General features: G+C 46.8%; 1 protein-coding gene across 8 annotated transcripts in view; it reads right to left on the bottom strand.

The window, feature by feature from the left end:
* The window catches only part of LOC132461553 (ryanodine receptor 1-like), a 66,495-nt gene that overhangs the window by 875 nt on the left and 51,659 nt on the right, over nucleotides 1–13,961 (bottom strand). For 4 of the 8 annotated variants that reach the window (XM_060056725.1, XM_060056726.1, XM_060056727.1 and 1 more), the window contains 21 exons: nucleotides 12,652–12,732; nucleotides 12,464–12,552; nucleotides 12,204–12,332; nucleotides 11,798–11,902; nucleotides 8,561–8,642; nucleotides 7,137–8,470; nucleotides 6,765–6,838; nucleotides 6,490–6,634; nucleotides 6,305–6,391; nucleotides 5,525–5,809; nucleotides 5,014–5,144; nucleotides 4,402–4,444; nucleotides 4,176–4,309; nucleotides 3,695–3,755; nucleotides 3,420–3,566; nucleotides 2,737–2,871; nucleotides 1,556–1,712; nucleotides 1,146–1,210; nucleotides 931–1,031; nucleotides 796–847; nucleotides 1–665 (listed from right to left, as the gene is read on the bottom strand). The exon at nucleotides 1–665 is cut by the window's left edge and continues 875 nt beyond it. In XM_060056725.1, coding sequence (XP_059912708.1) covers nucleotides 570–665; nucleotides 796–847; nucleotides 931–1,031; nucleotides 1,146–1,210; nucleotides 1,556–1,712; nucleotides 2,737–2,871; nucleotides 3,420–3,566; nucleotides 3,695–3,755; nucleotides 4,176–4,309; nucleotides 4,402–4,444; nucleotides 5,014–5,144; nucleotides 5,525–5,809; nucleotides 6,305–6,391; nucleotides 6,490–6,634; nucleotides 6,765–6,838; nucleotides 7,137–8,470; nucleotides 8,561–8,642; nucleotides 11,798–11,902; nucleotides 12,204–12,332; nucleotides 12,464–12,552; nucleotides 12,652–12,732 — 3,533 coding nt within the window. In that variant the 3' untranslated portion in view covers nucleotides 1–569. Of the gene's footprint in view, nucleotides 666–795; nucleotides 848–930; nucleotides 1,032–1,145; nucleotides 1,211–1,555; nucleotides 1,713–2,736; nucleotides 2,872–3,419; nucleotides 3,567–3,694; nucleotides 3,756–4,175; nucleotides 4,310–4,401; nucleotides 4,445–5,013; nucleotides 5,145–5,524; nucleotides 5,810–6,304; nucleotides 6,392–6,489; nucleotides 6,635–6,764; nucleotides 6,839–7,136; nucleotides 8,471–8,560; nucleotides 8,643–11,797; nucleotides 11,903–12,203; nucleotides 12,333–12,463; nucleotides 12,733–13,961 lie in introns of all 8 variants that reach the window. The other 4 variants (XM_060056720.1, XM_060056723.1, XM_060056721.1 and 1 more) reach the window with 1 other exon arrangement.

Here is a 13,961-nt window from a genome sequence, read left to right as displayed (position 1 = left end):
ACTCATTTAGGAGATTTCCCCCTTTAAAGATTGTACAAAGATTTAAAACTTTATAACACAGCCATAGTATTCTTTATAAAACATACTTGAACGACGCAGCTTCCAACTGGGGGGAGGCTGAGTATCATGACACCCAGAACAAGCAGTGTTTGTAAGGAGAGGTCTCGCAGGTCAAGTGATCGTAACGATTTAATTTACCCACTGGACAGCAAAGATTGTGAGCAAACGGTAGCAGTTTACCATTCCCAGAAATTGTTTTTTTAACCGTCTTTTGTAAGCGCATCACGATGCGAAGCACGGATACAGTCGGCTGCTAGTGGAGATCGGTCGAGGTGCTTTGTTGATAACCAGTGTTTTGCCAGCCAATACATCACCACGCGGTCATCTGCACAACCGCTATAACAGGTACTGGTATATATGTAACAACAGGTAGCTGTGTATAACTACACACCCTTCTGTACAACTACTAGTAGTTGCGTATGAATCTTGATCATATCGTTCCCGCTCAGCAGCGGCGTCTTCCTGCTGAGGCAGCGGTTGGTAAAGGGATCTGGTGGTTGTGGGGGTCACTAGGAAAGCAGGTCCTCATACTGCTTCCTGAAGCAGTCCCCAGCAGGGTAGAAGTCCCAGCTTCGCTCCTGGTACATCTTCCACACATACGACTCCTGGCAGCCCAGGGCGCGGACAGGGGGGGAGGAACACAGCGGGTCAACAACGCAAACAGCCCCGGGCATAGCCATGCTAGCTGAAGGTAAAATGCGATGCGAGTAGCGACTGTAAAAAGTGGGGACCCACCTGGCCAGTGTGCTCCGTCTCGTCTTTGTTGATGAGGTACATGAGGAAGAACCTGGGGAAACAAAAAACAAAAAAAACGTATCTCGTATCTCGCAGGTTCTTCTAGTTGCCATAGTAACAGAAGAAAATACAGACATGTAGTTGGCCAGGTTGTGCTCGTCAAAGGTGTGCGTCTCGAAGCCGTGCGGCGTCGTGTCGAAGTAGTCGCTGCCGATGCCGCAGATGAAGCACTTGGTCTGAAAGGACACAAGGTTTCTTCTTACTCACAGTATGCAGGCGTACAATATGCAGTGGGAACGTCGCCCACGATTGGCCCTCCAATCGATAGAACGGACCACCCTAAAACGTACCTCCATGTCTTCTTTAACCTGCTCTTGTTGATCCCTGAGTTCTCCAAACGCGTCGATGATCAGACCTGAACACAGAGATTCAAGAAAAGCATAAACTTTGACAGGTTTTCTTTATGCATGGTGAGTGTCTGGTGATCACAGTGCCCGGGCAGCAGCCCACCAGCGCTGCGGCCTGCTGGTGTGAAGTGACCCAAGGGATTCAACTTCAACTTCTTTTTTTATATCTTTTTTTTTTTTATGGCCTATGGGCTTGTGTGACTTCATGGTCATTAAAGCGGAGCCGGACAGGGACGTGGGTCGAAAAGGGAGAGGGGACCAGCGGTCCGAGGGGAGCGTGGGTGATCACATGAGGCCCATTGCCCTCCCGGTGGAGGGAGAGGAACCTGCTCAGGGAGGGTCACGGCCCAGACCTTGGATGATGGCGAGCAGGATGACGATGACGAAGAAGAAGAAGGTGATGTCGAAGACCACCCGGTAAATCTCGTAGTCGTCGCCCGCGGGGTCCTCGATCTCATCCCCGATACCACCGCCCGCTCGCACGCCCACGTACATGTGGAACAGGTAGCACTGGGGAGAGAGAGAGAGAGAGAGAGAGAGAGAGACAGAGAGAGAGAGAGACAGAGAGACAGAGAGACAGAGACAGAGAGACAGAGAGACAGAGAGACAGAGAGAGAGAGAGAGAGAGAGAGAGAGAGAGAGAGAGAGAGAGAGAGAGAGAGAGAGAGAGAGAGAGAGAGAGAGAGAGAGAGAGACACAGAGAGACAGAGACAGAGAGACAGAGACAGAGAGACAGAGAGACAGAGAGACAGAGAGACAGAGAGACAGAGAGAGAGAGAGAGAGAGAGACGAACAGGGTTATAAATCTGGCAAAAGCATGTCTACAGGTAGACTGCAGGGGATTGGGTTCAACCCAGTTCTTTGATACTTTTAGATATCAGCTTATTTCTAAACTATTGTATAGACTCTTCGTTTCACTGTGTTCAAATTTTTTAGTCTAGAAACAGGCCAGTGCATCTCCTAATGATACGTGGTGTTATATTCAACATTCCGCCATTTGTTATGTCTCAACAAGGACGAATCGATCTGGTCGTCTGGGACATAGCCAGGGCCATATACCTTATCAAGGGAGAGACTACTTCTGTTCTCTTGTTATTAACGTTTTCTTTATTATGATACTCGCCCCAACCCTTTGGTTGGGTGAGAAGAGGGATCGACAGACAAGGAACGCGTCTTGAAACTGCTCCTCAACCGCCTACACTATAGATTATTCAACCTAAGTCTGTATCTCGCTGTATTGTATACATCCTGGAATAAACCATCTATTCAACCCTCTGGTCCAACCATGATTTTCATGATTTCATTTAGAAATCAGCTGAAATGTAACATTTGGTTACGACTCAAGGTATTGTAGAATACACCACCATTCGACAATACCATCGCCACCACACCAGTCTGTCCCCTTCAACACTCGGCGGGGCGGACGCAGACCGAGCTGCAGTCCTCTTGCTCCGTGCTAACGAGCTATAGGACGACAGCACCGCATCATGTGACGTCATCACGTGACGTCACGGCGCTGCGGTCTCAGACTCACGGTCATCATGTCGTCACACTTCATGTTGGGCTCCTCCCCTTCCTCCCCTTTGTTGTAGAACTTCCTGAAGAAGTTGAAGGCCACCACGGTGTAGAGGTAGACCACCACGGCCAGGAGACCCACCGTCATCATGAGCTGTCAACACACACACACACACACACACACACACACACACACACACACACACACACACACACACACACACACACACACACACACACACACACACACACACACACACGACAACATGATCAGCCACCCCATCACACACACTAGTTATATAACGCTCCCACACTAGTTATAAAAAACATATATTTTTTTCCTATGATTTATTTTAGCTTTTTTTCTGCTTTATGATGGTATGGTATGGTTTGATATGAGAGAGGGCAGGACATGCAGCAAAGCGGGCTGGAATATAACCTGGGTCCCTGCGATCAGACCAAGCCTTAATGCTACGTGTTATACCCGGTGAGCCACCGGGCACCCCGTAAAAGACAAGGTTAATCTACTGAGCTTGAGCTGTGATTCCTATGGCTTCTCTGCACTCAGCTGTTTAAGCTAGGTTGTGCAGAAAGTGAGAAACATGCTGGGATGTTCCTGGGATGCGAGTGGAGGAGGACCAAGGTGTCTGTGCTGGATGACTGACTGCACCGCCGGGTCCGAGCCCCCCCCCCCCCCCACACCTGTTTGCCGTTGTGGGTGACGGAGGAGAGGATGGTGCGCAGTGTCTTGACGCCCATGGCGATGTCCAGCAGGTGGCAGGCGAAGAAGAAGTTGTTGTAGTGTCCCAGCAGGGACATGATGAGGTACCAGCACAGGTACAGGAAGGTCTGCTTACCACAGGGGGGGACGTCAGAAACAAAGCAGATATTCCCATACCAAGTCTTTAAATGATAAAGGTATATAGCCTTCATATTATACTTTTTATGATTCATAGTAAGGGAATTTCTGTGCTTACACCATCGGTAAAAATAACCCCAAACTTCCAGATCTGGTACTTGAGGTCGGACTGGGTAGCCCTGAGAAGAAAACAAAATACATCATCATGTTTATCGGAATAGGAGCATGAGTTGAAGCAGAGTGTTTCACCATTCGTGGAGTTAGTGTGTGTGTGTGTGTGTGTGTGTGTGTGTGTGTGTGTGTGTGTGTGTGTGTGTGTGTGTGTGTGTGTGTGTGTGTGTGTGTGTGTGTGTGTGTGTGTGGCCACCAGGTGAACAAAGTGCTGTGACTCTCTTTACTGTGTATTTATGGTAGTGTGAGTGCGTGCGTGGTCCTCAGGTGAACACAGAGTTGTCCCTGTGTGTGTGTGTGTGTGTGTGTGTGTGTGTGTGTGTGCATAGTCACCAGGTGAACATGGAGTTGTCCCTGTGTGTGTGTGTGTGTGTGTGTGTGTGTGTGTGTGTGTGTGTGTGTGTGTGTGTGTGTGTGTGCGTAGTCACCAGGTGAACATGGAGTTGTCGGGCTCCTCAGTCCTCTTCTCGTGCTCCTTGCTGACGTCCAGCGAGGCCAGGTCCACCCCCAGCAGCTCGGCGATGCGCTCCCGGCCGTAGATGTCCCCGTACTTATCCAGGACCTGCGCGGTGCCGGGGGGAACCACAGGTCAGTCTGCACGCCTCAACACAACACCATGAACCAAGTAAGAGTGGGACGGCCCAACCAGCTCACCTTTCTCTTGACAAACTTGTCCCAGTAGTTGTTTGGAAAAGAGCTGCAGAAGAAGGGAAAGTGAAGTACAATTATAGAAGAAATGCGCTTTTTTGTTTTGTTTTTAGCTTTTTTTGTGATTATGGCAACTCAGAGGTCACAGTCACTCACTCACTTACTGACTCACTCACTCACTCACTCATTAATTCATTATATTAGCATAATATGTATTTCATAGTAAACATTACAAGGGTCTTAGTGTTCCATAGTACTTCAAATTTCTAGTAATTACTAGTATTTACTTAGTACCCATGGAGTATTCATAATTGCGATATCTCAGAATACTCTACGTACATCGTAATATTAATAACAAGTATGAACACTTGTTATACTTATGGGATTCTTCAGTATGGGGTATTTATGCTATATTCCACAGTATTTTCATAATATTTCTCCTTGTCCTGCTTCACAGTACTCGGTGGGTACAGGGTTCTGATTTCATGCTACGCAGTACTAATGAATGGTTTCACCTTGTTCTACTTCACGGTACTCAGTGGGTACAGAGTACTCAGTGGGTACAGAGTACCCACTGTTCAGTACACTGTTCAGAGGGCCCTCCTGTTCAGTACTCACGGCGTGTTGAGGACCAGGCGGTCCCACTGGCCCTTGATGTCGTCGTCCTCCGGCTGCTCTGTGATGTACATTCCGTCAAACTCCAGCTTCCTGGCCAGCTCCTTCTCCCTCTTGAAGATCACCAGGGGGATCTGAGGAGGAGACACGCCCACCAGGATGTTACACACAAAGGCCACGGTCACAGGAAATCAGCGGGATGGTAGTCTGACGGGACGAGGAAGATCTGTGTGGGGACTCTCCGTCGACGGTGACTGTGGTCTGAGGACAACAGAGCTGTAACTGTAGTTACATCGCAGGCCACTAGAGGCTGCTGGTGGATACACACATAGTGCAGCTTTAAAACACCTGGTTGTACCTTGTCTTTATCAGCTTAATATCAGTTTATTATAGCATTATATTGTTATCAGCAGTACCTTGTGTTCTATCAGGTACATATATCAGTAAGTAGGATCAGTTGTTCTGGCAAATATCCGTTTTCATTTTGACATGATGAGTACATTCCTCTGCGTACCTTGAGGCAGTTGTAGCCGATGATGCAGATGAAGGAGATGACGGTGTGCAGCACGGACAGGAAGGACATGGTGGGCTGCATGTACCCGGTGCTCTCCTCCAGGAAGAAGTACACCGGCCCCGGCTCCTCCTCCTCCTCCTCCTCCTCCGCTCCTTCGCCCATCCCGGACCCCTCCGCCTCCTCCCCGGAACCTTCAAACAGCCCGGAACCCTCCAACATGGCGCTGCCCTCGAACATTCCGGAGGCTTCCATCTCGTCCTCGGCGCCGAGAGGGCCGTCGGACACCTGTCGACGGGTTCAACACGGTTACAGTCTGGGTACGGACCCGGGAGGGGGACTGAAATGGATCAGCTGAAAGTTTGGGAGATTGCGATGAATTTCAAAACCATTTTAAGATGCTTAGTGCACACCTTGAGAACCCTTAATTACTTATTCAGAAGTAAATGGCGGATACGGAAATCAGGGAGAAAATGTGAGAGTTTGGTGTGTTTTAGGGCATGGTAAGGATCTGGGGAAAAGCAATGCATCTTGGGAAAAGTCTCTAGAAAGTCCATCTTTGACCAACCGTTGACGTCAACCACAACATCATTTTCATTTTCAAATCAAGTTCACTTCATTTCAAATAAGATCTCAGTAGCAGTTTGGGGCTTCAAGTATTAAGATATTAAAGTATTGAATATGAAGTAATGATGAATCAAGCATGAAGCCATTATGTGAGAACCAGCGTGAACACTGTTCAACACTAGGCACAGTTAAATCATTAAAACGTGTTTCCCTTACTTTGTAGAACAGCAGAATGAAGTTCAGCGCGAAGGCCAGGAACAGAGCTAGGAAGCGGAGGTTGTAGAAGTTCCTGGAGAGGTAATTCTACAAACAGAATCAGAACGCACAAAGTAGTTCAGATGACTGTGACACATGTGCGGAGGAACTAGGTGTGCATGGCACCGAGAGCCCAGACGCATCACCATGAACTTGTTCCTCTGGTTGTCCAGCTCCGTCCAGATCTGGAAGCCGCCCTCTCTCCTGGGCTTCTCCTTCTTGGCCACCGCCTTCTTCGGTCGCGGGCGTTTCTCCTCCTCTTTGGGTTCTGCCTTCTCTCCATTTTCAACACTAACAGTGAACAAAAATCAGAAGATCACACCTTGATTAACTAAGAGAATCATGGATTGGGTTCAGCTGGGCGGTTTGTTGACAACGTCGTCTAAGTTCTGGGGATGAATATTGTGGTTGGAAGTCGTACTCTGCTTTCTCGGGCTCCGGGACGGGTGCTGGGGGCTCGGGGAGAACCGGCCCGGCGTCAGCCTCCGCTGGGGCCTGCAGGCACCAGAGGACATGGGGAACATGAGTGGGTGGATTCATAGAACTGGATGGGGAAAGCCCCAGTTTGAAGGATTCTTTACAATGCAGGGTTAGAGCCAAGCTGGGGTTATTTGTGCGTCATCTCTCCTACGTCCAAACCTTTCAGTTATTATTATTTATTTTTTTGGGATAAATAGTTATATTTTTGACATTCGACTAACTATCTCGAGTATTCTAAACAGATCACAAGAATTGACAAATAATCCTCTTCTGTCCCAGCGGTGTCCCCCCCCCCCCCCCCCCCCCCCCTCACCTTCTTCCTCCTGGTGATGGGGGTCCCCTCCGGTGTGGGCGGATCCACGGCCGCCTCCAGCCCCATGTCGCCCAGCCCGCCCGGGGCGTCCGCGCCCGCCACCCTGCCCCCCTCCATGTCCCCCGAGTCGTCCTCCTCCTCGTCCCCGGTGCCCGCGTCCCCCGTGTCCGTCAGCCCGCCCGCGTCCTGCACCTCCCCGCCCCCCGGCTCCCCGGGCAGGTCGGCGTGCACGTCGTCCTGGGTGGGGTCCGGCATGCTGGCCAGGATCTCCGTCACGGTGATGTTCTTGGCGCCCTCCACCAGGCCGCCGCCGAACAGCGCGTGCCAGATGAGCATGAAGAAGCCCTTGCACACGCTGTAGATGAAGTGCAGGATGCTGACCAGGACGGTCCAGAAGAACACGGTCAGGGCCACCACGATCTCCTTCACCGTCATCCTCCGCACGCGGCGGTACTGCCGCCGCAGGTTGCGGAAGGTGAAGATGGCCAGGAAGCCCAGCACGCTGTTGATGAAGTCGCCGAAGGCCGAGCTCGACTCGGGCGGCGCCTCCTCTCCGGTGAGCTCCTCGTCGCCCCCTCCGCCGCCCCCTTCCCCGGCCGCCGCCGCCGCCCCGTCCCCGGCCCCCTCGGGGACCTCGTCGTCGTCGTCCTCCCCCTTCTCCTCCTCCTCCTGCTCCGAGATCTGCGAGGCGATGTTCATCTCAAAGATGGTGTCCTCGCAGAAGTTCACAAACATCTCCATCTTCTCCGACTCACCGCCCTCGTTCACCACGTCGAAGATGAACTGCCGCTTGGACTCCCGGACCTGCGGCATCTCCCACTGCTTGCGGTTCACCTCGCTGATCTCAAAGTAGATGCGCTCGATCTTGCGGCTGGCGCCCATGATCTCGATGCGGCCCAGGAAGGGCCGGAAGTAGTTGAGGACGCTCTCGGCCTGCGCCAGGAAGTTCTTGAGCCGCGCGTCGTGCGGCACGTGCTCCGACAGGTTGGTGAGCAGCACGGCGATGTTGAAGCCGATGTCCTTGGCGGGCTCCTGGAAGCGGTTGGCGAACTCGTCGTAGTTGATCATGTCGTTCTCGTCGGCTTCCGAGCAGGACAGCAGGAACTGGATCTCGGAGGGCGCGTACTGCTTCTGGCTGTCCATGGACTTCTGGAAGTCCTTCTTGGAGATGAGGCCGCGCGGGTCGGTGACGTAGTCACGGAAGGCGTCCGATGCCACGATGTCCTTCAGCTTCAGGAACATGTCGAAGAACTTGAGGATGATCTCCACGTTGCTGGAGGACTCCACCAGCATGTCCACCATCTGGCGGGCAATCATGCCATTCACGATGTTTCCTTGGCAAACATCGGAAAGCACAATTAGCACAACCGGGAGGATGTTTTAACCAAATTCAAAATTTTTGCAGCCGTGGAATGGTGCCGTACCTTCTAACAAGGAAAGCAGCATGACGACCATATCTTTCTGAAGATCCAGGAGCTCCTTCAGTAAGCCGATCTGACTGGAGTCCTATTACGGTAGAGAAACAAACCTCTATACCACTATAATATGAAAGGTACCATCTCTTAGACGTTCTGGATTAGTGATGCATGGATTACTCATGTGATGTTAAACAAGAATAGAAAGGTAAGATACAAGGGCATCATACCGAGAGTCATAATTCATGAAATGATGTACTGCACTAAATAAACATGCCTTCTAGTTAAAGATCTTACCAATGTCTTTCTATCGTTAAATATTGTGTTTCTGTGAGGGACCTAGACTAATTATTAATACTTTGGTGCACTGAAACGGATTGTTGTAAAGAAGTAAGAATTTCAGAACATCAAGTCAAATATTTCACAAAAGGACAAAAAGTAATGTATAATGCATGTACAACTCTTCAAGTAAATTGTGCTGTACAATTACTATACCTGAGAACAAGCTTCATATAAACGAATTGGGAACTACATGATCACTGTTCACAGCATTTTAAATCCAAACTCAACAAGCCAGAAACAAGCAGTGATGAGGCTGTATTTGTTCTTTGATCTGCTTCAGGTCAGCTGCTCTACCCAGCGACTCATGTCCCTTTAGTGTGTGTATTGCTGCTCAGGGTCGGAGGTGGAGGTGAAGCCTGGGGCAGCTCAATGCATGCGTAAGATGCCACACACCAGTTTATCATAGACTAACACAGGCGGACAGACGGGCAGACAGGCAGACAGACAGACACCTAGCCTCCCTAACCCTCAGGAATAACTAATAGTCTTGGTGGTATGAGGACAGATTTCCCATGTTTAATAGTATACTATTATGTATAATTTCTAGTCTAGTTAGTCTAGTCTAGTCAAATCGACCATTCTCAAAAAGGGCACAGATGATTGAATGATGCTATACATATGCTGCTATGTGTTATTTTAAAATGTGTGTAAACCACACAAAACGACTTACTACATAACGCTATATTCAAGATTTCATGGTTGGATCACGAGACTACGATTTAAGCACTCAGTCTTAGCACTCAGTCTTAGTTAGTTAAACGCATAAAACACAAATGTGTTGTCTACTACAAGGTCACACTTTGAGCCTCTTAGCTACTTCACTACCTCACCGTAGAGTTAGCGGGACAGAAGCACCGTACACATGAGTGGCATCAGACTACTACCTAACCGAAGGATTAGCGGGAAAGCAACACAGTACACATGAAAAGCATCAGTCCGCAGGCCAACTCTAACCGCAAGACAGCAAACTCCAGGTTGTTAAATGTTAAATGTGTGCGTGAACGGGGGTGTGAGTGTGTATTTCAATGTCGGAGATGGGAGGCAGGTTAATGTCAAACAGCAGACGTTAATAGGATATTCGTTTCTTCAGAGAGCCTTTAAAATGACCTGCGTTACAGCAAAAGCAGAGTACAGTAAGGGTTTGATCATATGTAGAAGGGTCAATGATTGACTATAGAGGGGTTCAATTCTAGAAGGCAAGGGCTGATTGGTTGGTAAGAGTTTAGCAGTGCTTCATAAATAAAAAACTAGAAACAGGGAGGTTGTTATATCCGATCTCTCCCCATATTCTTTTGGGTATCGATCTGTATCTGCAATAAACTCCCAATAAGTACTTACAAAAATGAACAAACAAATTGAAGGGAATTTAATCATAGTGCTAAGGCAGGTGATTCTAAAGACTCACTGTTAAAAGAAGGCAAGGGTTGAATAAAGTACAAACCAGTAATCACAATACCACGTCAATAGATAAATGAATAAAATGAATACATACTTTACCCTGCATTGACCATGTGAAAAACAGTTTGAATAATCAATATACCATGGAATTGACGACAAGTAATACAAAATTAAAAGATTACATTGCAAAGCAGTTAAGTCTAAATCATGTATCTCTACTTTAGCCTTTTACAGAACACAATCAAATACTCATTTACAAGTATGCAAGTATGAAGTATTCAATGTTATCTATAATAATACAACAAGATATTTGGAGAGCTGAAAAGGTTGAAATTTAACATTTTTTCTTAGACTCTATACTGATGGATATAAATGCTACTAACCACCTGGCAGTTTGTATCTAAATATGCATTTGCATAAATATATATATGTATATATATATTTGTCCTCTTCTTGCAGATGTACTATGTTCTGTGAAGATGTTCAATGCGGATAAAGACTGTCCTCATCCCAGCGAGATGTTACCACTTCAAAGGGAATGCTTAGAAAAGTCCTATTCAAGCAGTTTTAAATTAATCTTATTGGCCTACAAGTCTCTATGCCACCATGCCACTAAACATACCAAGCTGGTAGCACAAGCCACTTAGTATACATCAAGTATTATAATGTTCTCTAGTGGATGCACAAAATATTCCATAGAGCAAAAAGGTAACACCATTTCCCCGGGAAGTACTTTGACTATTTATAAAATTTCAGCCAGAAGAACACGAATGATGGATTAAAGAGTTATTTATCAAAATCAAAATTGGCCAGGCCAGAATAATAAGTCAAAATATTTCCGAAGAAAAGTGTGCATCTTGTTCTATAAATTAACTTCACTTGCAGGCAGAATATTTTTTTGCATATTTTGTGTACGGCCACCAGCGAGTTGAGAGTGTTTAGCAATGAAACGCTATCATAACACTGGTGACTTTATTTTCACACACCACATCCTCTTTAGTGGGTGTGGTTTTGTATGCTCTATGAATCTCTATGTCGTATGCAAGGAAGAGGCTTTGGAATTTGTTAAGTAACATTCGGGAGTTCAGCCTTCATGGTGAACTGTACAATACATATTTGCATATAATTTTCCCTTAAAATGTGCTTAATTGACCGCACTTAAATGAAATAATAATTGGCACATGCGCAACAATTACCGGCTCACCATTGCATATGGTCATTACTACTGCAAAAATTACCACTATTGCCCCTATAAAAAGAAAGTCCATCCATCCAAAGTATGCATACACCATGCCTCGGATGAACTATTGTTCCCCAGTGCATTAACTGCAGGAAGGAAGCGCAATTACTTGAGAACATAGAATAAGCATTTGTATACCTGTGCCTATTAAGCTATGTGTTGACAATAAACGTGGTACAATGTAGAGTAGCAAAGTGTTTGGGTGCATCCCTATGGTATCCTGGATCCTCAAAGCGGGGGTGAGAGGGGGGATGACAGGTGCGTACCTGCGCCAACTTCATCATCATGTGGGCAAAGACGTGCAGGAAGCCCACCACGGCGTCCCAGAGCCGGCTGTGGGCCAGGGACTGCTGGTTCCCCGTGCACGGACCCTACCAGACCAGCGACAACACTCAGTTAGCTCCTCGGGGACCATTGAGGAGGGCCAGAGAAAAGGCTTTTGAGTGAAAAAGTCACAGACGGTATACAGAACCACACCGGACACTTTAAGACAATGATGTAGGAGAGAATAATGTTTACTTCTACTATAATGATAACGTTCACCTTATGAATTTACATATACATTCTACTGCTTATATTATGTACACACATATTTTTGCATTTTCTGGCATTATATTTAGCACCAAAGTAAGTTAGCTATTGTCCAGTATTTTGTGCTACATTCTGGGGTACCTGGATGTACTCAGTGAGACTGTTGAAGATCTGCTTGGCCACTATCATGGCTTTGGAGAAGTTCTTCTTGCCCGGCTCATCGATGATCTCCTTGCCAGAGTAGTACCAATAGAAGTCGCTGATGGACTCCTTCACACAGAACAGAAAAACGACCACGAACACTGATTTTACACTGCTCATTGGATAATTCGAAAATTGGAAACATGGAAATGAAGAAAAAAGGATGAAGGGAGTTTCAAATTAAGAGCCCCCTGACCGACCTGTAAGCGCAGCAGATAATCCACGGTGCAGATGATGACGTTGATGGTGGTGGTGCTTCCTGTCTGCGTACGCAAGTAGTTCTGGAAATCTGCAGCCGAGTAGAGATTCAGTTGCGCAAAATCAAAACTGTGTTTTACTCTTTCAGATTCAGGTGGTACTTGTCTTCTTCTAATCCTTTCATTCTCACCGTTATTGTGTCCTTCACACAGCAGCTGCAGGAAGCGGAAGAGATCACATGTGAACTCATCGTCCGCCATGACTTTCTCACCTAAATAAAGAAAGCCAGTTTTATTTCAGATTACAAAATAAAAGTACTGCGTAAACATTCATATTTTTTAGTGTAAGGATATCTACAAAATACAGAATGGTCCGGAATTCCTAAAGTCAGAACTGAACTTGCAACCTGTATTGTTTGTTGCCATGACTACCGACTGTTGCCACGGTTAGTGACTGTTGGGTCGACGACCTACCGTTGACTCACATGCACAAGATGCAACAAGAAAAAACACCAAAAAATAAGCGGTAAATACAGCATAGCAAACAGGCGGACATAGGACATTAAGACTTCACTGTTCTACTGCACATTCATAGGATGATTAGGATGGGATACTCCAGCTGCCTTATCAAGAGCAAGTGTAGATAGATAAAGAAGCAGCCTGAGCAGAGCAGAGCTACAGTGGGGCCAAGACAGAGAGCCAAGGAGCGCCAGAGATAGAGCGAGAGAGAGCTAGAGACATATATATATAGAGAGATAGAGAGACATATAGAGATAGAGAGAAATATATATATATATATATATATAGAGCGAGAGAGAGAGATAGACATATTTAGAGAGAGAGAGAGAGAGAGAGAGAGAGAGAGAGAGAGAGAGAGAGAGAGAGAGAGAGAGAGAGAGAGAGACACAGACAGAGCCACCGACAGGGACACAGACACAGATGGAGCGAGAGATGGTTTACCCTGTTCTCTCTTCTCTGGGGCCATGAGAGGAAAGGAGGGGGGAGAGAGAGGATGAGTGTGGTGACTTGAGAAGAGGACTTGGAGATGGGAGGGCCAAGGTTTGTTCATTCAGTCATTCATTTACTCATGATTTCATTTATTGATCTATGAATTCATTCCCTGTATCACCCATACAATGTTTAACATGAAAAACATGGTTGGAACGTAGAAGTTTGATCAAACAATGGAGAAATTTGACAATTATTTTGATTCACTCAAGAGTTCATCAAAATAATAATCATCATTATTTTGGTAAAAATGGGTTAATGAAATACACTCAAAAAGCCTATTCTGCCTATGATCTTGTATGCTGTATGATGTGAATCAGAATATGATGTTCTGTACTCTATGCTGACCTCTGAGGTATATTTGAATCTCCTTGGATCGTGTGTTTGCCTAGTTTTCTTGACATACAGCATAACAAAACAACAACAAAATACACCAAAACATTCCTATTTTGTTTGTGGGTAGGTCATCTGATAACCAGGAGGGCAAGGATGT

This window comes from Gadus macrocephalus, chromosome 7 (genome assembly GCF_031168955.1).
Source record: "Gadus macrocephalus chromosome 7, ASM3116895v1".
In the NCBI taxonomy this organism is placed as follows: domain Eukaryota; kingdom Metazoa; phylum Chordata; class Actinopteri; order Gadiformes; family Gadidae; genus Gadus; species Gadus macrocephalus.
Note: the sequence above shows the minus strand (reverse complement) of the source record. Positions and strands in the feature narration are given on the sequence as shown.